We start from the raw sequence: 22,839 nt of genomic DNA on the forward strand, positions 1-22,839 counted from the left end.
TTAGCGCCTAAATCAAGTCATAACTCTGTCAAACTCCGATCGAGAATATTTCATTCATCCGAAATCGAATTTGAGCGATTGTTGATTCTAAATTGAAGAGCTCAAAGAGACGAACACAACGGTGTGTCCATATCTTGAGTTTGACTATCCGAAACGATCCTAAATCGACTCCGATTCCAACAGATTTATCCCATGTAATTTAGGCAAAAAACAAAGTAGAGGTATGAATATATGAGCTATGAGGCTCACTAGGATGCCCCTAAGGGGGTCTTTGTGTAGCCTTTAAGGCCCAAGATATATGAGAAGCATAGAAAAATACCATATTCGTTACAAAATTACTTTTAAGTTATAGTTCGCAAGTACATATACGTCGTAAGTAGAATTCTTTTCATAGTAATTTTAGGCTAGCACATCCTTGCTTTAAATCCTCTGTTGCACCCCTCATTATCTCTATTCCAAACATGAGTACAATTATTAGATAACGCAAACCACGCGATACAACGAGTACTGGTGTTATGGGAGGCTCTTGGAGGGTAGCAAAATGACATGTCCTCCAACCCCCTTGTTGCTTCATGAATGTATTAGTCCCCAAATTCTCCAAGTGGATCCATCGATCAGAGACATACAGATATACAAGCATGAATGATGGTTTCTGCATCCCCTTCTACTATGCAAATACTTTTATTAGTAAGAGATATTACCAAGTTGAGACCTAGCACGATGACCTTGGCTTTTAGTCTTCCACTTCCATAGTCGGATATGCTTTGAAAGTTTCAAGTCTGGCAGCCAACAATATGTCTTCATGGTTTCCCAAGGTGGCATCTGAAGCCCTTTCTCCATGGAGTAAGCGCCGTCAACGTTGAGCTTGAGGTGGATCTCGATGAAGCTTGAAATTGCACGTCTTTTTTTCCACTTTGATCTCCTCTTCCAACTCCCGAGTTTTGAAATACTCTGAAATGCTTTGTTCTCCGCAGAAAATGCCAACTTTGCCAACATGTGAAATGATCTAGATTTGTTTGTTGAATGAAAATGTTACTTGATCCGTCAAAAAATGTCCCACAAACAAAAATTGAAATTGAGTTTTGACGTTATGCAAATGCTATGTTTAACTTTTGTTCGAGCGATGTTTGCCGGACCAAGTAGCCTTGTTGTTTGTCTAGATATCCTGGATTTTAAACTACCAAATTGATAAAGTTCCAATTTTATTAAAATTAAGTGAAAAATAGATATAACATGAAAAGGATCTAGATTCGCACAACAAAAAAATTCACACGATTTAGGCCCATTAGAATGGCCTTTTAAGGGTTGATATGGCATTTGAGGCCTCAAGAGTGCAAAAAGCCGACATTGTTTTGTGTGTGTGTGAGCCGTTGTGGTGAAAAAACATGCATATTTTGGCTTGGAATTGCGGGGATGTGGGAGACAAGATGTGGGAGACAAGCACAACGTAATGTGTTGATGTCCTAAAATCAGGTTGAATAATGCTTATTCAATTTATGAATGTTAGATTAGACCTTCATTTCCTCCTTTGTTTTGTTGAGAATGTAATAATTTTCATGCAAACTTGAGAAAATTGGTGCTTCTACTTTTTCTTGCCACAATATAGAAGAAATGAGTAATGAGGAAAATTCTGGGGGCACCTCCGATTAGAATGGAACGCTGCTTCGCTCTGCTGGATGCGTCGGATCCCGTATAACAAGCGAGCTCCTTACCTTCAAATTCAAACATGTGGGCGCAAAATGCTATCCTGCTCTATTGTTGCGTAGCAATAGAAGCCTGCTCATGCTGCTTCGGCGGCGCTTTTTCGCCTTCTCTTCGCTTTGGAGCAGGCGAAGCGTGTCGTTCGTAATGGAAAGAAAGATACCACTACTTAGCCTCTTTATTGGCTGTAGGGCTAGGTATTTTTATTTGATTGTAATCCAGGCGATGTAATTTGTTAATTTGGACAGGATCCAGTGTAGTGGCACCCACTTCATCTGGTTACCTCCAGTGTCTCATCTCAAAGGTCTCGATGTGCCGATAAACAAATAGAGGACCGCCTATCAAATATAAAATAAAAATACGTGGGGTTTTACCATTCAAATGGGCCATTGGTTCTTTCTTCGGAGGTGATGAATATGTTAGTACTCAACTATTTGTTGCTAACTTAGATTGTTTAGTATTTGATGTTGGGCAAAACTAAGTTTTACAAGAAACTCTAAAAAATAAAATAAAATAAAAGAGTCTTTAAATGTACGGTATATTTTTTTATCATTTAAAAAAATGAGTTTTTGTTAAATTGTGTTGATTCGTCCACCACTTCTTTGTTTAATGGTTGGACACCTACTCCTCGTTACGAAGATCTAGGTTCGATTCGGTAGAAGTGCAAATCCAGTATTCGTTGAATTTGAGTATAAACAAAATAAAGATAGATTGCCAACGACCCTTGGCTCAAGTGGTAAGAGGTAAGTCTTCCAACTTAGAGGTCAAAGGTTCGAGGCACACGCTTACCAATTCAAAAAAAAAAAAAAAAATAAAGATAGATTAGATGGAGATCCTACCGATAGAATGTATTTTTATATTATCATTTCATAATGTACCAATGCCTTGTAATGATCATTCTTTTAGTCAACTTTTAAAGAAAAAACAAATTGTGTTGAATCTAGCATTTCGATGTTCAACTTCAAATAATATTTATTTTTTTTGAGATTGGACTTCAAAAGTTATTACATTTGACTGTAATTGATAACATCATGAATTTGAGTTAATACTATAACCGCCAATTAAGACATCTTGGTCCTTCAAGGTCGCATAAAGACCCTTAAGGTACAATTCAGAAAAAAAAAAAAGACCCTTAAGGTCATCCTAGGGGGCCTAAAAGTCCATCTATTTTTACTTCTACTTTATTTATTGTCTAAATTACATGAGATAAATCTCGATGATAAACTACTTCCACTGAGACTCGATCCCACGACCTCATAAGCTTAAGAGTGAATGTCCAACCACTGCATCAAAGAGGGGTGGACACTTCCATCTCTGAATCTACTCTCTCTATCTCTCTCAAATCCACCTAATCTGTAATAGAGCTATCAAGACCAAATCAACTGTATTGTTGAAGCTAAATACAAATTGGAAAACCTAAACCCAAATCTTGAAGCTATCAGGAACACTCGATTATATTGTTGAAGCTAAGCCCATACTGGAAAACCAAAACACCGACCTTGAAGCTATCATGAACAATCAATTGTATTGTTGAAGCTATCATGACCAAATATGCTCTCTCTTTCTTTCAAAATCCAGATCTTGAAAAACTATCACCAAATTGGTTTTATGAGATGATCAGAGAAGGTTCATCACCAAATTAGTTGTTTTGTTGAAGCTTAAACCAAGTTTCTTTTAAACCATGCCAGGCATGATAAAATTGAGATTTTGTATTGGGGTTAGATGAAGCTACAGAACCCAAATAAATTGTTCTAGATCAAATTAATTGTTCTAGATCAAAATTCTAATTTGTGTTGTTTTTTAAGGCGCTTCCTAACTTTCTTACAACCCAATCAAACAATTAAAACTTAATTCAGACGTGAAGAACTTCGTTTTCTTCCTCATCAGAAATAAAAAAGTTTTCACATCAATTATTTTCATATGTATAAATGAACCCTAAGTAGAACTTATCATGTCCCCCACAAAAATGAGAGAAATCAGTTTGGTGATGTTTTTTTTTTTTTTTTGATGAGAATGTTGTTGTTAGTTTGAGTAACAAAATAAATGGTCGTTTTAGGAGCCCTTTATATCTGGGGGGTCGGTGCGAGATTTTAACCGGAGCCCTTTATATCGCAATAAGACAGTACACAATTCATACAGTTCAAATAATGATTCAAAATAAATTTGATGAATCTAAAAAAAAAAAATCACAATTTCATCATATGAATTATAATAGTATTCTTACAACAAACTGAACATATGGTTACAGAGTCTACATCAACAATAAACATTGATTACTTTTGCTTAAAGATAAATAGAAAAATAGAAAAAAAATTTACTAATTCACAAAGAAAAAATTGGAATCTATTAAATTGAAGGAAGCGTTAAAGAGGGCGGAGAGAAAGAAAAATTGATAACTTAAAAGTTATTGGCGGGGGCCTACAAAATAATACCATTGGGCCTTAAAACTTAATAACCCAAGTTAAGTCTCTCTTCCCTCATGGAACAAAAAAGAAACCAAAAGTTGCATAGGGGACTTGAACTCACCTCCACCTTAAAAGACAAGTATAGTCTAATAGACCAACTAACCTAACTTGCTTGTAAGTTTAGTAGCAGCCTTCTTTTTATATAAGTACATTATTTGTTTAAAGTTTTTACAGAGGGGGGGCTGGTGCGACCGCACCGCCCGCACCCCTCACTTTTTCACGCCCCTGTTTAAGAGGTTATGTGACTTATAGGATTGAATTCCCAGTTTTTCTTCAAACCTTCAATTTAGAGACCAAGGAGGAGGATGATGTATTTTATATAGGAAGCAGTTATCTTCACACATGGAGTAATTTCTTTCCCTAGTGTTCTACCTTCCTCCTATTTAGTTTTCCAAGGTTTTGGAACTAGATGAGTTCCAAAGCTCACAACAACCAAGATCTAATCTGCACCAAGAAAAAACAAATAGTCACTTGCCTAGACTATTACAAAACGAACAACCATCATACACTTCCCAATATATATCCATGGAAATAAGTACTATATTAAACCAAGCAGCATTTTGGACATGTCTCATTTTTCATCAATCTTCATTTCATCACCCATGGTGGGGTGGGGTGGGGTGGGGTGGGGTGGGGTTACTTTAAATGCAATACACATATTACATAGTGCAGGTAGAAAATTGGTTTGAAATTCGTCGGTGTAATAAATATATTTATATAAACAGTTGAACATGTTAACTACATTATTTTAAGGTTATTTATGCCGATTGACTAGGGTCCGGTAGTACATGTACTCATCTGATTGATTATTCAATATAACCATAGTGACGAGCATGTGGTTTTTGCGTTTATGTCTTATCCTCTGATTAAACATATATTTTTTATAGTTTGTTTTTCATACTTGACACTAGAAAATTAATATTATGAAGAAGTGAAGGTGAATTTGTTGTGTAGAATCTTTTCTCGACCTTAAGTAAGTTAGTGATTTGTTACTTCTAATGAGTTAGTCAAGTAATTCAAATTTGTGAACCTCGCTATCTGTTAGAAGTGACTCGAATATGGATTGGTATCGAACCCGGTTTACGACCCCGCCAACCTGCTTACAAGGTCTCGGCGTCGAATTTTGGACCCATTAGCGGAGCTGATTACTGAGACAGAGCTGGTATGCGAAGCAGGGCTGTGAGGCAGAGCTGGACTCCGAGACAGAGCTGGGATGCGAAAGCTAGCCTTATGTCGGTGATTAGTGTTATCCGTGTATAATGCCGGTTGTAGAGAGAGTCAGTTGTAGAGAGTTGGTGAGGCGGTGGGATTAGGGTTTAGTGGCTATATAAACTAAACCCTAAGGAGATATCAGTAGCACAATCTCACGAATCTCTTGTGTAAACTTGTTTTCTTATCATAGTGGAAATCATCGCGCCGTTGTCGCCGTGGAGTAAGTCTCACCAACTGAATCAGGTAAATCTCTGTGTTTTGTTCTTGATTGTTCTTTACTAATCTTATTGCTTATCTTGGATTACTCGTATTGATTACATTAAACACCGATCGGCATAACACTATCTATGTAGAGGAAATGCTTGCGCATCGGGTAGCCGAGATATTTTGGTGTTTCTTTAGAGGGGCATTCACTTTGTAGGGTTGTGTTTTTCACTTGGTAAGTGAAATTGTCTCTCTTTTCATCCATTGTAATCTGTATGCACAATCACCACCATACTCCATGTGATATAATCCCGTGATCCGACAGACAGACAGATTCAAACATTTAATAAGGAGAGTTAATCAAGATTGTCCTCAAGAACAAATGCATCCACTCTTAACAAAAAAAAAAAAAAAAAAAAATGCATCCATCCTTTCTAGTTGTATTCACAGCACGTGAACTTTGGCATTTTCTACCCATCCAAATATACTGTATTCCTCGTAATGGTATAGGCAGAGAGAGAGAGAGAGAGACCCATGAGGCCATGACATGACAAAATCTATACATCTACACATCTAAGCCTCAAACAATTAGATGTTGAATTACATTGTTTTTCGATCTAAAAGCCCATAAAAGACTACACCTACAATCTTCTCCAACAACAACCGGTATAACGGTACGGAGCATGTTATGTACGACTTTAGAGCTCTAAAGTTATGTAAGTTTGGAATTTTCGACGGAGAAGTGATCTATCTCTCCACTTTGTAAAGTGATGTTTGTCTTTTTTATAAATTAAGTTAATCGATTTGAGTTAGATTTTAAAATGTTATTTTGTCTAATTCGTAGTGTTTCAATCATCTACATGCTAATTTGGGTAACTGGGTTGGTTTTTTAAACCATTTGATCAAACCTTTGGTGGAGATTCATGGACAAAAAAACTATATGGTCATTTTTAACGGCATTGAGTTTAGGTATTTCCAGACATTGAGTCCGTAGATTATGGACATTTTTCAAAACATTTAGTATTATATTACATTATTATTATTATTATTTTATTATACAAATCAACATATTTTTACTAACATTTTAAAAATTTCTTGTCATCGACAATAGATCGATATTATTATTATTATTATATGAAGTAACACATTTTTACTGATAACAATAAATCTGAGCGCCATTTTAACATATACTAAGTCACACGAAACATGTGTAAAAGTAAGTCCGAGCGCCTATAGAACTTCATAAAAGATAAGAATCCAACTAAAGGCACTTGGCAGAATTGCTATTCTTTCCAAGTGCATATTAGCACATAGTACGAATTGTGCGCCTACTAGGGAAGGTGAGCGTCCCCCTCTCCCCTTTTAATTGCCCTATTTTTTTTTCTTCTTCTTCTTCATATGACCATCATCACATCATCATGGAAACTAATTTGTCTTCAAACCCATCGTCATCGATCCACAACGTGGAGTTAGAGAGAGAAATAACTTTATTTTAGAATGAGAAAGACAATAAAACCATCATGGAAATAATTCTGATTTCAAATCAACCTTGATTACAGACAAAAATCATGTTGATTGATTTTAGTGGTTGAAGTTTTGGAGGTAGTTCAACAAAAAAAAAAAAAATCTAAAACACTCCCGGACTGTCTCAGACCCGAACCAGTCTGAGAGTTTCAAATGACCCTTGGATTGGTCAGAGTCCGAGCCCTTACTGTGGCTCTTAGACAGGTCGACCGTGTCCTTTGCACCCGGGTAATAATTGTGTGGGGTCAAACGGGGTTGACTAAGGTCATTCTCTGCTCTTGGGTGCGAATAGCAATTTGACAGGTGCCTTTAGCCTGACATACAAGATAATGGTGAGCTTTTTTTTTTTTTTTTTGTTGAGAGAAAAAATGGTGAGCTTTTGGAGTATTGTATTGTCGTATACCCATACTCTCACTGACACACTCTCTCTACAGCTCAGTGGCATCTTTACTTACAAAAGCCTGTAAAGTCTCTCATAAAGCTGATATCAAACATTGCACCATTTTCATCTCTCCTGAATCTCTCTTTCATAACAGGAAGAGGGTTTTAGAGAGAGAAACATTGGGTAGATCTACTACTTCATTCTCTCTGCAACTTTCATTAATGACCCCATAATTTACCTCACTAGATCTCTCCCTCTCTTTACTCATCCACCAATACTATACAACATAAGAGTTTAGAGAGAAAGAGAGATCAGAACTTTAAAATTGTTTATTCTTGAGGTAGAAAGAAGGTAATTAAGAAAGGGGAAATGGGAGAGAAAAGGGTGCTCTGTTCACTTCTTTTCTCCATTTTCTTTCTTCTTTCTTGTGTGAGTAGTGAAGATCCTTACAGGTTCTACACATGGAAGGTGACTTATGGAGATATTTACCCTCTTGGAGTTAAACAACAGGTAAATTACCAAAACAACACAATTACATAGAGAAAATCGTTCTCATTTTTACTTGTTTGAGTAGATCGGATATAATTTTTGTTAGATTGATTTTTACAGGGGATATTGATAAATGGGCAATTTCCTGGACCAAGGATTGAAGCAGTGACAAATGATAACTTAATTATAAGTGTTTTCAACTACTTGAATGAACCCTTCCTTATCTCATGGTAAATTTCTATTTGTTTTTAATAGTTTTCACAGTGGGTCTCAACACAAGATTTAGACCAAAATATACTTTTACAACACAAGTCTACTTGAACGGCCACCCTGATGAACCTCATTTGAAAAAAATATTTGTTACTCTTTCTACGTCGTCACTGAACATGTGAGATGACATAGAAACAAAGATTTCTCTCACATGCGGTTCAAGAGGTGGTCCATTGAGGCGGTTTTAGTAGAGTTTTTCATAATTTTCGTTTTAAACAAAAAATATGACTTGAGTTCCTTGGGAACTACTACTGCTTGGAAGGCTTATTGTGCTTCTTTATAGAACTCAAATTACATATAAAGAGGGGAATAAGAAAGGAAGAATTAGAAGGTTTGATTTGTCTAGTTTAGTAAAGGGTTTTCCTAACATGTGTCATAAGGGCATATCATAAGACATAAATTGTTTCTATTTTTAACAAAAAAATGTTGAATTTGAGAAAATTAGAGTAGAGAGTTGAACTTTTACTTGTTAAAAGTAAAAATAATTTATTACTTAACATCGAGTTCGTACAACAACAAAGGTTGAGTAATAAATTTTTCTACTTTTAACAAGTAAAGGTTCAACTCTCTTTACTAATTGGATTGATTTCAACATTTAACAATTCGAAAATAGAAAGAATTTATGTCTTATCATGTGTCCTAATGGCACATGTTATGAAAACTCAATTCTAAATTATTTAGTTGTGCTTTACATTAAGTACTACCTACAATCAATTTTGGGATCGTAGTTGATTTATATTTTCTTTGTCATGATATGAGTTCGACATTTACTTTTTTAAAGTAAAACAATTTATTACACGACGTTGAGTTTTTTTAATAATAAATGTTGGGTAATAAATCATTTTTACTTTTAACAAGTAAAATAATTATTTTTCGTTACTGAGTGGACTGATGACACATGTTAAGAAAAGGTGGGGCTTTGGGGCATAAAGAAAAATCTATGGGGTATAAAGACTTAGTCAATCAAGATTGACTTGGGAAACATATTTTTGTTTTGACCCAAAATTCTACTAAGTTGTCTCTTGCACCATAACCTTCATCTTCTCGTTACCTCGCCTTAACCAGACGACTTCCATTTGAAAGTAGCATCTCAATTGGTTGATACGTAGTTGGGTCTTGTTCTAGAGAGTAGAGAAAAGAAGATAGCCCTTCCATCTCCTTCTTCCATATATTTTACTGACAACAGTAATCCACCTTACGGAATCTCTCATCTGAAATGCTTCTTCATCTTTGCTTAAGCGCTTCTCCTTCAAGCCCTCCTCATCTTCTAACAATAATTCATAGCCCCACTTTTTTTTTTCCTCAAACAACAGATTCCTTAGCTCTTCTAAATCCAACATCACCCTCTCTTTTCCAGATTTCAATTATGACGATTTTGAGAATAATAATAAGAGCAAACTCATTTCTCCTCCTCCTTACGACCCATTCAACAAGAATCCTGTGATCGAAGAACCTAAAGACCCGAGAGACCCCCAAGAGATATTCGGTATCCCACTAGATGAGGACGGGCCGTTTCATTAACAAGGCCACCAAGATGTTGGACGAATTATCCAAGAACGGTCTTACCTAGGAGGCCATGGAATTGTTCTCTATCATCAGAAAAGAAAAATCTTAATTGAAAAAGATTAATTTTAGAGATAAGAAAAGAGGGAAAAAAAGAAAAAAAGAAAAAAAGAAAAAAAGAGAGAAGAAGAGGAAGAAGTAAGAAGAGGGAGGGAGAGAGACAGTGAGGCAAAAGATGAAGATGAAATTGTGGTGGTGGCAGTGGGTGAAAGTTGTGGTCGCCGGAAGTTGTGGTGGTCGAAATCTTGGTGGGCGGAAGTTGTGGTGGTACTATGGGTCGACGGGAGGTGAAGATGAAGGTTAGGAGGCAAGAGAAAACTTGATAAATTTTTGGGCTAAAAAATTAATCCACCCTCTAAGTCAATCTTGATTGACTAAATCTTTATAACCCAGATACTTTTCTTTATGCCCCAAAGCTGCGGCATAAGAAAACTCAATTCCAAATTCTTCAGTTGTGTTCTTCGAATTGATTATAGACTTTATTTACATTAAAGATAACCTATAATCAGTTCTAGGTTTATAACTAAATCGTTTTTTTAATCATAATGAAGAGTTAAACTTTGACTTGTTAAAAGTAGAAAGAATTTATGACTTTAACATCGAATTTTTCCAACAACAAATGTTAAGTAATAAATTCTTTCTACTTTTAACAAGTCAAGGTTCAACTCTCCTTATTGATTGGCCTTTCAGTATTGTACCATTTAAAATAAAAGGAATTTATTTCTTGTCATGTGTCTTAACGGCAAGAAAATCCAATTCTAAATTATTTAGTTGTGTTCCTCGAATTGGTTATATCCTTTTGTTACATTAAATAAAACATATAATCGATTTTAGGTTTGTAACTAATCATATATTATTTTTATAAGAATAAGGAGTTAAACTTTTACTTATTAAAAGTAGAAAGAATTTATTATGTAACATTATGTTTTTTGAAAAACACATGTTAAACAATAAATTCTTTCTACTTTTAACAAGTAAAGGTTCAACTTTCCTTACGGAACGATTAATTTCATTAGTTTAACTTTTAAATTAAAGGATTTTATGTTCTATCATATATCCCAATGTCGCGTCTTAGGAAATTCTAAACTGTTATTCTCTTCGAATTGATCATGAACTTCTTTGTTACATGAAAGACAACCTATAATCTTTTTTAGGTTAATAGGTAGATAGATTATCATTTCTTAATTGAGTAAAGCTATGAAAAATTATTTTGATAGATTTGACTTTGCAATGGTTTTGGAGTCCACACGGAAATGATCTAAGGGTCAATTTCTTATATATGAGGTAATCAGATTGTCATGTACATCATTCTCACCACAATTTATATTATTATAAAACTTTTACCCCTCAATATAAAGTTGAAGTTATGTTGAAGATTGTGTTTATCTTACAAATATTAATTTCATCCTTGTTTTAAAGGGGTTAGAAGTCTAAGAATGATATGATTTTTGGTAAAGATGATCCTTAAAGTATGCCCATCTTTATTAAATATTAGTATGTGGATCATCTTCATGTGGACTCCACATCCACTGCAAGGCAAAATCTCTAAACAAAAATGTTTGGTTATTAATTGGGTTATACTTTTTACGAGATAGGTAACTGCTACTTCGTGTGGTCAGAGAAGGTGGTACATGTAGCAGTATTCGACTATGCACAAATATTTCGAAATCCACAAGTAATCATTTCGTAGTCGAGTTATTTTATTTCTTTTATGGAAGGGAAGATTAAGTTTGCCACCAAAACCTAAAGATGTTTTCCTCTAAAGATGAAAACTAAGAAACAATTTCGGGAATTTACAACCTAGTGACATGAATGGGGAGAAAACTATACCCTTTCTTTTGGACACCTCGACACAAGTCATTCTATTTGTATTGATTCATAATTTTAGTTAAGAGATGCAGTTAAATATTTATATTAAGCCCAAATTTATGGGGTTCAATTTCTACTTAGAAACACTGAAAGTCGAAAGTGTATCCATATGTTGCTATGCTTACAATTATTAGTTCCAGCCTCGATGAATATAATTAACAAGAGTAATGCTGTTTGGAGCGAAGCTCCAAAAGCGAACGAGTAAGAAGACGCCATCTGTCCTAGAAACTAGAAATCACGTGAATATCAACAATTCTCAAAATATTACACTTAGGTCCTCGGTTTAAGCGTGTTTCGCTTTAGGTCTCTCTATTAAGATATGATGTGGGCCTCAGATCATATCCAAACAACACACATCACCCATGAAAAACCAGTCCATGAACCTTTACAACCCCCACAGAAGATATAAACCAATTTTGCTATAACCAACAACCACCATGAAAGATTGAGAGTAAAAGCAGCTCCAACTAAACTGAAATCAAGCTTTGATATACAATTTACAAAGCCAACTCAAACCCATATGAAGAATCAAAACACCAAAAGAAATCTAAGCCATAGCAATCACTTTACTCTGTGCTTGTAAAAATTTCTGAATTGGGAAATTTGAAGCAAAAGCATATAACTGTGGAATCATCCAAATCGAAAATTTTCCTGTTATTTTTGCCCAATTAACTTAAGAATTGGGGTAGCAAATATATTTAAAATTGTTAATGGTAAAGCTGTAACTAAGAGAATGACCCATGATCTTTGCATATAAATTCCCAACATTTGTGATTTCCCTGCTCCATATGCTTGTCCACATAATGCCTCTAATGCGCTTCCCATCCCCAACATTATACCAAAGGAAATTCCATTGACGACTAAATTTTGAATACCGACAGCAGCGAGTTCAAGAGTTCCGATATGACCCACCAAGGTTTGAGTTACAAAGGCTAAACTGAACTGAAAAATTGATGTTAAAATTGCTGGTCCTGCTATATACCAAATCATTATCAATTCTTCCCGAACATCTTTGACAAATGTTGATTTTGATTCATCTTCTTTCTCTGTTAGTAACAGAGGAACTGATGAAGTTCTAACAGGATCATTCATTGATGAACTAGATTAGAGGGATACAGAGAGAATAGAAGAAATGATAGATGGGATATTTATAATGTGAGTTTAAAATACTACTATATTTTATTGTTGTTTGACTAAGGGTTGAAACTAAGATGAAGATTGAAAGAAATCATTCATGGTTGATTTCTGTAAAGTTTTAAAGGATAGATAACAAGCCTGTTGGGTGATATGTGTTGTTTGGATATGTTCTGGACGGTTGGAGATGCCAACGGTCCAGATCATATCTTAATTGAGGGATCTAAAGCGAAACACGCATAAACCGATGACCTAAGTGTAATATCTTGAGAATTGTTGATATTCACGTGATTTCTACTTTCTAAGACAGATGACGTCTTCTTACTCGTTCGCTTTTCTCTCGCTTTTGACGCTTCGCTCCAAACAACATTACTCAATTAACAATTGATTGAAGTTTTGACCTTGTTAAGTTTGTGGCCATCCAACTCAAAACCAATTGGCAATGAGTGGAGAGGACCTATTCTTTATATTTTTGGTTGCTAGTTACCCATTCTCCCATGTGGGACTATTCTCACATGCCCCCTCACGTGTGGCGTTCTTTGAGCCTAACACGTGTGTTTTTTTTACGGGTGACGTGGAGCACGTGTGGGCCTAGCTCTGATACCATGTTAAGTTTGTGGCCATCCAAGAATATAAAGTATAGGTCCTCTCCACTCATTGCCAATTGGTTTTGAGTTGGATGGCCACAAACTTAACATGATATCAGAGCTAGGCCCACACGTGATAGGCTTAAAAGCCACACGTGCTCCACGTCAGCCGTAAAAAAAAAACACACGTGTTAGGCTCAAAGAATGCCACACGTGAGAGGGCGTGTGAGAATAGTCCCACATGGGAGAATGGGTAACTAGCAACCAAGAATATAAAGTATAGGTCCTCTCCACTCATTGCCAATTGGTTTTGAGTTGGATGGCCACAAACTTAACAGACCTGATTTACAGGTGTCTCAGCCTGTTGATGCCTACAAATCAGGCCAGGGTGCCAATCATCTGTTACCATGTATATTTATCAGCTAATACATATATTATATATCTGTTTTTATAGCATTCTTCTTTCAAATAGTCCTTGTGAGCTTGACCTTTTGCATAGTGTTAAATCCCAAACAAATGCAAGTTTCTCAGGTAGTTTTCTTTTGTGTCATTAGCTATGCAGGTCTTGTACTGTAAATTACATAAAAGTATTACTTAAGAACATCAAACAAGTTATAATACTGTACTCCAACTTCCAATATTTACTGATTTGCTTAGGCAATGTGTTTTAAGATTTAAGGTTGTTTTGTGTGGAAGTCAACGTACATTAAGGGGTATGAACCTGTGTTATAAACTCGACATTCAAAGGGTGGGAACCGACTTGGCAACTGCTCTAGTTGAGGGTTGTTGATGAGATTTAAGGTTGTTGAATTCTGGATCGATTTTATGACTAAAGATTGAGATGGGTTAGTCATGAAAAAGAAAATCTAGAGATGGGGTGGCATGCCATTAATCAACATAATGATGTGACCTGGGCCACATGAACATTAGTTTAAAATCAAAATGATCAAATTAACTTTTATTTTTATAAATTTAGACATGTTATCTACATATACTATCAGTACTAGTGTCAAACATGTCATTTGATAGTTCAGAAAATAAAATGAATGATAGTTTGGTCATTTTGGTTTTAAACTAATGTTCATATTATCTCGGATCACGTTTTGTGTTAAGGCTCCTATTTAAAAGATCAGTATCATAAAAAAAAATAAAAACTTGAAATTAGCTTAATATACACGTTTTATGTATTTTTCATCTTTACTTGTCTTCTTAAAATACACTCTGGGTTATCCTAATACCACAAGTGAGATGACTTCATGAAGTCAGTAATAAATAATATATACATGGGGTTTGAGTTATTGTGAACACTCCCAAGTGATGAAGACAGAAAGGAAGTTGTATTTGGGGATTCATTTATATCATAGACATCCATAGAGTAAACTCAACATCATCATTTGTTCTATATATAATTCTTATGGTTTAGCATTTTTGAGCAGGAATGGTATACAACATAGGAGAAATTCGTGGCAGGATGGGCTAGTGGGCACTAATTGTCCAATTCCACCGCGTAAAAACTTCACCTATGTTCTCCAAGTGAAGGATCAAATCGGTAGCTTCTTCTACTTCCCATCGATTGGTCTCCACAAGGCTGCAGGAGGTTTCGGTGGTATCGCCATTTGGAGCCGCCCAAGAATTCCCGTTCCATTCCCTAATCCCGCGGGTGATTTCACTATTTTGGCTGGCGATTGGTACAAAACAAGTCACACTGTAAGTCAATCAAATATTTGTTAACGAAAGCACACAAAAATCTTAATTTTTTAAAGACGGCCTTAGCCGCAAAGTGTAAAGGCCAACACTATTTAGCAAAGAAATGATATGGAACTCTTATCGGTGTACAGTATTTGAGGACTATCTTAGACAGAGGCCACAATCTTCCCTCCCCTGATGGGCTTCTCATCAATGGACGTGGATGGAATGGATATACGTTCACAGTCGATCAAGGTAATTTTCATATGATCTAAATTTTGAAGCTCATTAGTTGTTTTATATCTTTCATTTGTTCGTAGTATCTCATTATTTGGATCTCTCATTCGATAGGTAAAACATATCGGTTTAGGATATCCAACGTCGGGCTAACCACATCAATAAACTTCAGAATTCAAGGACACAAATTGAAGTTGATTGAGGTGGAAGGATCTCATACTCTCCAAAACAGCTATTCTTCACTTGACGTTCATCTAGGACAATCGTACTCTGTCTTGGTCACGGCCGATCAACCTCCAGTGGATTACTATGTTGTTGTTTCGTCAAGATTCACTAGCCCTGTTCTCACTACAACCGCGGTTCTGCACTATAGTAATTCTTATAGAAGTGTTTCTGGGCCTCCTCCTGGTGGGCCTACCACTCAGATCGATTGGTCCCTCAACCAGGCCCGGTCCATCAGGTACTTATCCTAAATTTCGTTGTCGAACCAATTACTTAAGATGTTGGTTTTCTTATAAATCGTTCGTTGTCTGTAAACAATCAGGAATAATCTAACAGCAAGTGGGCCTAGACCAAATCCTCAAGGTTCTTACCATTATGGGTTGATTACACCGGCCCGTACAATCAGGCTCGGCAATAGTGATCCTATAATCAATGGAAAACAAAGATATGCTGTCAATAGTGTATCCTATACACCGGCAAGTACGCCTTTGAAACTTGCAGATTACTTCAAGATCGGAGGGGTCTTCAATCTAAATAGCATTCCTGATCACCCCACTTATGGTGGTGGTTACCTCCAGACCTCTGTCATGAATGCTGATTTTCGATCTTTTGTTGAAATTGTGTTCGAGAATTGGGAAGATGAGGTCCAGTCATGGCACATTGATGGCTACTCGTTTTTCGTAGTTGGGTAAGACCTATTGACTTGACAAAGATTCAAGATCAAATATCTTCTTACAATTCATAGTGGCTTGTGAGGGTATTGACTATTGTTTTGTGGATGAGCAGGATGGATGGAGGTCAATGGTCACCGAATAGCAGACGAGGTTACAATTTGAGAGATACAGTTGCTCGAAGCACCACTCAGGTACGAACAAAAGAAAAATGTATTCGTTTATATCAACTTAATCTAAAAGCTCAAAATCTCATTACATTTTTTGTGGTGTTTGATTTTGGTGTGCAGGTCTATCCTAAGTCATGGACTGCAATTTACATTGCATTAGACAATGTCGGAATGTGGAATATAAGGTCGGAGAATTGGGCTCGACAATATTTAGGTCAGCAGTTCTATCTTCGTGTATACACTTATTCAAATTCATGGAGGGATGAATATCCGATCCCAAAGAATGCTCTTCTTTGTGGCCGAGCATCGGGACGTCATACTAGACCATTCTAAATGTTGCTAAACATAGATTTTGTCACGAAGGGGTGACAGTTTCTTTAAATGCAAGGAATTATTTCGAAGTAACAAACAATGGGCATATATATGCATTGTTTTCACTTCATTTTGTTTGCATTTGTTCTATTCTTGTCTTTTTTCCATGTAGGAATCGTTTCATTTTTGTTCGATGCTATTTTTGTAACTCATTATGAACAGATCTAGTTAATAAAGGTTACCCATTATGGATTATTAACACTTAAAGCCTCCTTTAGTATGATTAAACTTGTGCTGTTTCAATTTGAACTAACTGTTGGGCTGGGACTTGTTGCCTTTGGACTCTCATACTGGCCTTCTTTGGCTCCAACAAGTCAACAACTAGAGATGAAGCTTCTCCTCCTTGTAAAGTAAGAAACTAACACTTGGGAATTTCAATTTACATCCTGAAGACGCTAGAGAACACCCACGTCTCTTGCAGGTGTAATTTGGCAAACAAGATAGAACTGGTTGAGGGTAGAGAAAGGAGAGTATATAAATAAATACAAGGACAGAGGGCCGGCAACTTTTTTTTATTCCACCTCCTCTAGGAATCGAACTTGAGACCTTTAGGTTTTAAAGTTTATGTCAATACCATCAAACATTTGGACGGCCAAGTGTTGACCTCATTTTCTGTTCTTTTTACCATTATGTTTCTCTCTTTCTCGAAAAATAACTCTAATAGGAGAGACATTACAAATACATCAACTAATAAATAACACATCTCATCAGAAAAAGAAAAAACTAATAAATAACACAAACATGGGTAGACATCTAAAATATTTCAAAAGAATAACAAAATACCGAAGATATTTCAAATTCGTCAACCAATAACACAAACATGGGTTCAACAAAAAAAAATAACACAAACATGGATAGACATTATCATGTCCACCAATGTCTCCAACCACTACTCCCTGCATCCTGGCTCATTTATTGCCAATTTTTGTTTCACTACATTGTTAAGGTTGTGCATTGTTTGGTGCCTACCTGAATAAATCCTTTTTCCAAAGCAGAAAAAAAAAAGGAAAAGGAAACAAAGGCTGTTAAAGTATGGGATGGTAAAGCAGGGTCCACGAATATTTCTGAATTATTTGACCTTCCAGGGGAAATGAGGTGGAACCCCATACTTTTTTTTTTCTTTTGTCTATTAGATTGTCAACACATTTTTGACTCACTTATATTTCTTTTTGGCTAAGGGAAATGATAAAGTTACAAAAGATTTTGACAAAAAAAAATTCCCAACTGATGTGGCGGCTGTGATTTCAAACTAATGACGTAATCTTGGAAAGAAGATATTGGCACTACAATCTTCCAAAATACTTAGATACTATTTGTAATTAGGATTAGTATATTTCTATCTTTGTAATTATATTTCCCATTCATATCTTTCTAATTATGTTATTTTCTCTTCATGTAAAGTCTATAAATACATCTTCTATAATCAATAAAGAATACCTTTTGATCTCAATTATTATTCTTGTGCAACTATATAATTTTCACATGGTATCACGAGCATAAGGTTTTTTTTCGGGACTTGTTATTCGTCAACAAAGTGATCAAGGATTCTTAATTTCTTATTATTATCGATCATCCCACTTCAAAAGGTCAGTTTTTTCTTTTACTTTTTTTATATTTTTTCCCTTCGAATCAGACCTAATTAGGTGTGATTTTGTTTTCAATTATTTCTTCATCTCCAGACCTAAAAAAAAAAAAAAGTCTTTTACAGTCCTAACTAGTGAAATTAATGGAGGTGCAGTAGTTATCTCATGGTTTGATTAAGGCCATTTCTATACTTGGTTGTGATTTCTCAAATCCATTCACTCGAGTTCCCTGGATTTTTTCAAACATTGAATATTCCCACCAAATCTCAAAGCAGACCTGAACTGCCCGCCATTAAGTTAATCCGCCTTTTAAAGTTCATCATAGAGCTTCGTCCTTGCGGTTACAACCCTATTTTTTTCTCTTTCCGTCTACGACCACTGTTGATCTCCTTCATCACAGTGACTTATAATCTCCCATACGGAGACTCTACCTTGCCAAGACCATCCCTTGTTGCAACGACACCGAGAGATCTCCATTTTTTGTCCCAACGACCCTCTCTCTGGCTTTTTCACCGTCCGAAACTACCATCGACCGATCTGGTCGGTTTTTCTTTGGCTTCCACACCCTTCCCGACAACTGTTAGTCCCTCTTCCGGTTTGATTCACAACCGACTTCACCTAGCTTGCGATAGAATTCAAATCGCACTTTCTCTCTCTAGTTTATTTAGAAATCACCTAAGTTTTCCCTTCGGCCTATTTCTCGGCCTGCTTTCTCACAGACTTTCTGGCCTGCGACCACCCCTTATTTTCACAAAGGGGTTTGTGACACTTCACATTTGATCTGTCACCATTTTTTTGCAACAGTTTGATTGTTGCCGCAAATACACATTCTTTTGACTGTGTTCATTCCTTGCCACGGTTTCAATTTTTTTACAACACCGTTGTGTTTCTTACTCTAACATTCATTATATAGATGAATCTCATGTCGACTATAATTACGACCTCAATTTGGTTGTTATCTTTTGTGTCAATTCTGGACACATTCTTTTCGACAATGCATCATTTGTCGACCATCACGGTGACACCTTCTATTTGGTTGTCACTTATCATACAATTTTTTGGCATCCCGACAATAGTTTTCTTGCCAACTTTAAACACAACAACATTATTTTTGTTGTCGTTTCTTCAATCCATCACTGACATTTTTTTAACAATGACTTTCTTGTCGACTATAATGACAACATTATTTGAGTTGTCTCTTCTTCCAAATCTTTTCAGTACTTTCTCATTACATATGTTTTCGACAATGCATTTCAGGTCAAACGTAACTAAATCTCTTTTGTTATTCCTACTTTTCTTCATTTTTGACTTTTCTGGTTTTCCCAACCACGATTATCTTTTCAGAAATGATCCTACGACCATTGTCGTACGTTGTGTTTTACTTACAAGATTTTTAAAACTTATTCTCTCGAGTCTTTCCACTAAATTTTTTCGACTCCTGTTTTCTGTTCCTTCTCCTTCATTGAGAACGATTCTCTTTCCTGCCACAGATACTGATGACCCTAGCTCTACAATTACGACACTTTTTTCGGGAACTATTCTCTCTATTCGTCCTACTTCATGGATTATCGATAGTGGTGCTTCGAACCACGTCTGTTTCTCTTTACAATGTTTTAGTTCGTACGAACTTGCTCCTCCATCACTTTACGTTCAAATTCCTGATGGGAGTACCTTTCTTGTTAAACATATCGGTAAAGTAGTTTTTTCCGACTCCTTACATATCGAAAATGTTTATCACATCCCTAACTTCAAATTTAATTTGATTTCTGTAAGACAATTATGTAAATCTTTAAACTGTCTTGCGACTTTCTCACCGTCCCTATGTGTCTTTACAGAGGTTTTGACAACTCGCCTGATTGGACAGGCTGATGAGGTTGGCGACCTCTATATTTTACGCCATAAATCTTCAGCACTTACTCTCCATAAGCCGCTTGACCTTTGGCACAAACGATTGGGACATCCTAGTTTGGATCGCCTCAAACACTTATCTAAGCGTTTCGATTTTATTCGCTTTGACTACTCGCATGACTGCACAATTTGTCCTATGGCCAAGCAATCTAAATTGCCTTTTCATAAAAGTACTTCCGTTAGTACTTTTCCTTTCCAATTAGTTCATGCCGACATTTGGGGACCTTTTCCTGTTCCTTCGCTCACAAATAAGCGATACTTCCTCACCTTAGTTGACGACTATTCTAGATATACTTGGACATTCCTTATGCAGTCCAAGTCTGAGACTAAGAAGTATTTAGAATATTTCTTTAATTTCACAATTAAACAATATCAAAAGACTATTAAGTCCATTTCTTCTGATTCGACAACCAGCTCTACTTGTCCTATTCAGACTTTTCGTTCCGACAATGGAACAAAATTTCTCACTAAGGACCTACAGTCTTGGTTTCAGTCGAATGGTATTATCTACCAACGCAGTTGCGTTCATACTCCACAACAAAATGGGGTCGTTGAACGCAAACATCGACACTTGCTGGATGTCGCTCGTGCCTTGCGATTTCAAGCTAATCTCCCCCTCAGTTTTTGGGGTGAATGTTTAAAAACGGCAACTTACTTAATTAACCAGATGCCGACTCCAATTTTATCATTTAAGTCACCGTATGAGGTTTTATATGATACTCCACCAGACTACTCGACCCTACGTGTTTTCGGGTGTCTGTGCTTTGCTCATAATGTCAAAGCTACTACTAAATTTGATATGCGAGCTAAATTTGATATGTCAAAGCTACTACTAATTACAAAGGATGAAAAAAAAGGAAAAGGAAACAAAGGCTGTTAAAGTATGGGATGGTAAAGCAGGGTCCACGAATATTTCTGAATTATTTGGCCTTCCAGGGAAAATGAGGTAGAACCCCATACTCTTTTTTTTCTTTTGTCTATTAGATTGTCAACACATTTTTTGACTCACTTATATTTCTTTTTGGCTAAGGGAAATGATAAAGTTACAAAAGATTTTGACAAAAAAAAATTCCCAACTGATGTGGCGGCTGTGATTTCAAACTTTGACCAAATCTAGGCCATTGAGAGATGAAAATCACAACCGCCACATCAGCTGGGAATTTTGTTTTGTCAAAATCTTTTGTGATTCTAGCATTTCTCTTTGGCTAATGGTGTTTTCCAAATACATTATTTTTCCAAGATACAAAGTTTTAGGTCAAAATTTGAACATTTTTTTTTCTCTTAAACCGTCCACGACTATTTCTATTGGTAAGAATTGTAAGCAAACTACCAGCCTACGACTTCTATTTTTTGTTCCTCTCTCTACCTCCGACCACCATCATCATTTCTCTCCTCTCTCTCTCTCTCTCCTCCTCCTCCTCCTCCTCCTCCTATCTGTAATTATTCTGGCTAATAGAGGGTCCTCTTCGCCCGATCATCAATCTGTTTTGGGAAGATTTCCTGCAAAGCCACAACAAACATTTTAGAGGGATTTCCCCAAACCAAAGGCCGTCGTTTTAGCGAAGGGGACACCCTCCTTCCCTAGAATAGATAGAGAGGGAGAGGATAAAGAGAGAGGAGGAGAGAAAAATAATGGTGGTGGTAGGAATTGGTAGTTAGAGATGAAGTTTCCCCAGAAAATTGGCAAAACACACAATTTTCCTTTAAAATTTTGTACTCCTAAAAATTTTCGTCACAAATTTTTTTTTCTAATGTAACTTCCTTTTATTTTTCCAACTTTTTTCTCTCTTACATTATCTTAATGGAGATCCTCAGTCGTACGAAGTGACAGGGGAGAAAAGAAAGAGAGTGGAAGAAAACAAATATGTTCGGAAAAAGTGAAGGGCGAACGGAAAAAAATAACTAATTTTATCATTTTTTTCACACAATTTTCAAAAGATGTGAAAAAACAAAATTCAGTTGAAATTGATCAAAGAACTTGTTTTATTCCTTGATGGATTACAAAAGAAATATAAGACTCTATTTATAGAGTTACAATACTACTAGTTTCGAATTTTACTAGTTTATAATATTTTACTAATTTCTTAATAGTTTATACTAATATATTTACTAGTTCCTAATTCTTACTAGTTTCTAATATTTGATATTTCCTAATATCTATTATATGGGATATATTAATATATAGAAAGATATTTCAACACTCCCCCTCAAGTTGGTGCATAGATATCGCACATGCCCAACTTGTCTACCATTTTCGAAAATATTCGACTTGAAACTGCTTTGGTAAGAATATCAGCCAATTGATCTTTAGATCGGACCTTTGGTAACTCTACAATGTTGTCTTCCAACTTTTCTTTAATAAAACATTGATCCACCTCAACATGTTTTGTGCGGTCGTGCTGGACTGGATTGTGAGCAATATCACATGCTGCTTTATTGTCACAATATAATTGAATTGGTCTTTCAGAAGGATATCCTAAATCATCCAACAGGAGTCTTAACCATAACGCTTCACATATGCCATCAACCATTCCTCTAAATTCAGACTCTGCACTTGAACGTGCAACAACGTTCTGTTTTTTACTTCTCC

General features: G+C 36.0%; 1 protein-coding gene and 1 pseudogene across 1 annotated transcript; one reads left to right on the plus strand and one right to left on the minus strand.

Moving 5' to 3' along the window:
* The first annotated feature begins 7,444 nt into the window (after positions 1-7,444).
* Positions 7,445-16,959, plus strand: LOC147555861 (L-ascorbate oxidase homolog). Its single transcript, XM_086663557.1, has 8 exons — positions 7,445-7,998; positions 8,098-8,207; positions 14,837-15,107; positions 15,239-15,341; positions 15,438-15,783; positions 15,868-16,233; positions 16,332-16,410; positions 16,507-16,959. The coding sequence occupies exons 1-8, from the start codon at positions 7,858-7,860 to the stop codon at positions 16,717-16,719; spliced, it is 1,629 nt and encodes a 542-aa protein (XP_086519683.1). The 5' UTR covers positions 7,445-7,857; the 3' UTR covers positions 16,720-16,959.
* Positions 12,016-12,771, minus strand: LOC147555862 (protein DETOXIFICATION 33 pseudogene; annotated as a pseudogene).
* Positions 16,960-22,839: the final 5,880 nt, after the last annotated feature.

Source organism: Eschscholzia californica, unplaced genomic scaffold, assembly GCF_041429995.1.
Source record: "Eschscholzia californica isolate CP2 unplaced genomic scaffold, dmEscCali1.0.p SCAF_2, whole genome shotgun sequence".
NCBI lineage: Eukaryota > Viridiplantae > Streptophyta > Magnoliopsida > Ranunculales > Papaveraceae > Eschscholzia > Eschscholzia californica.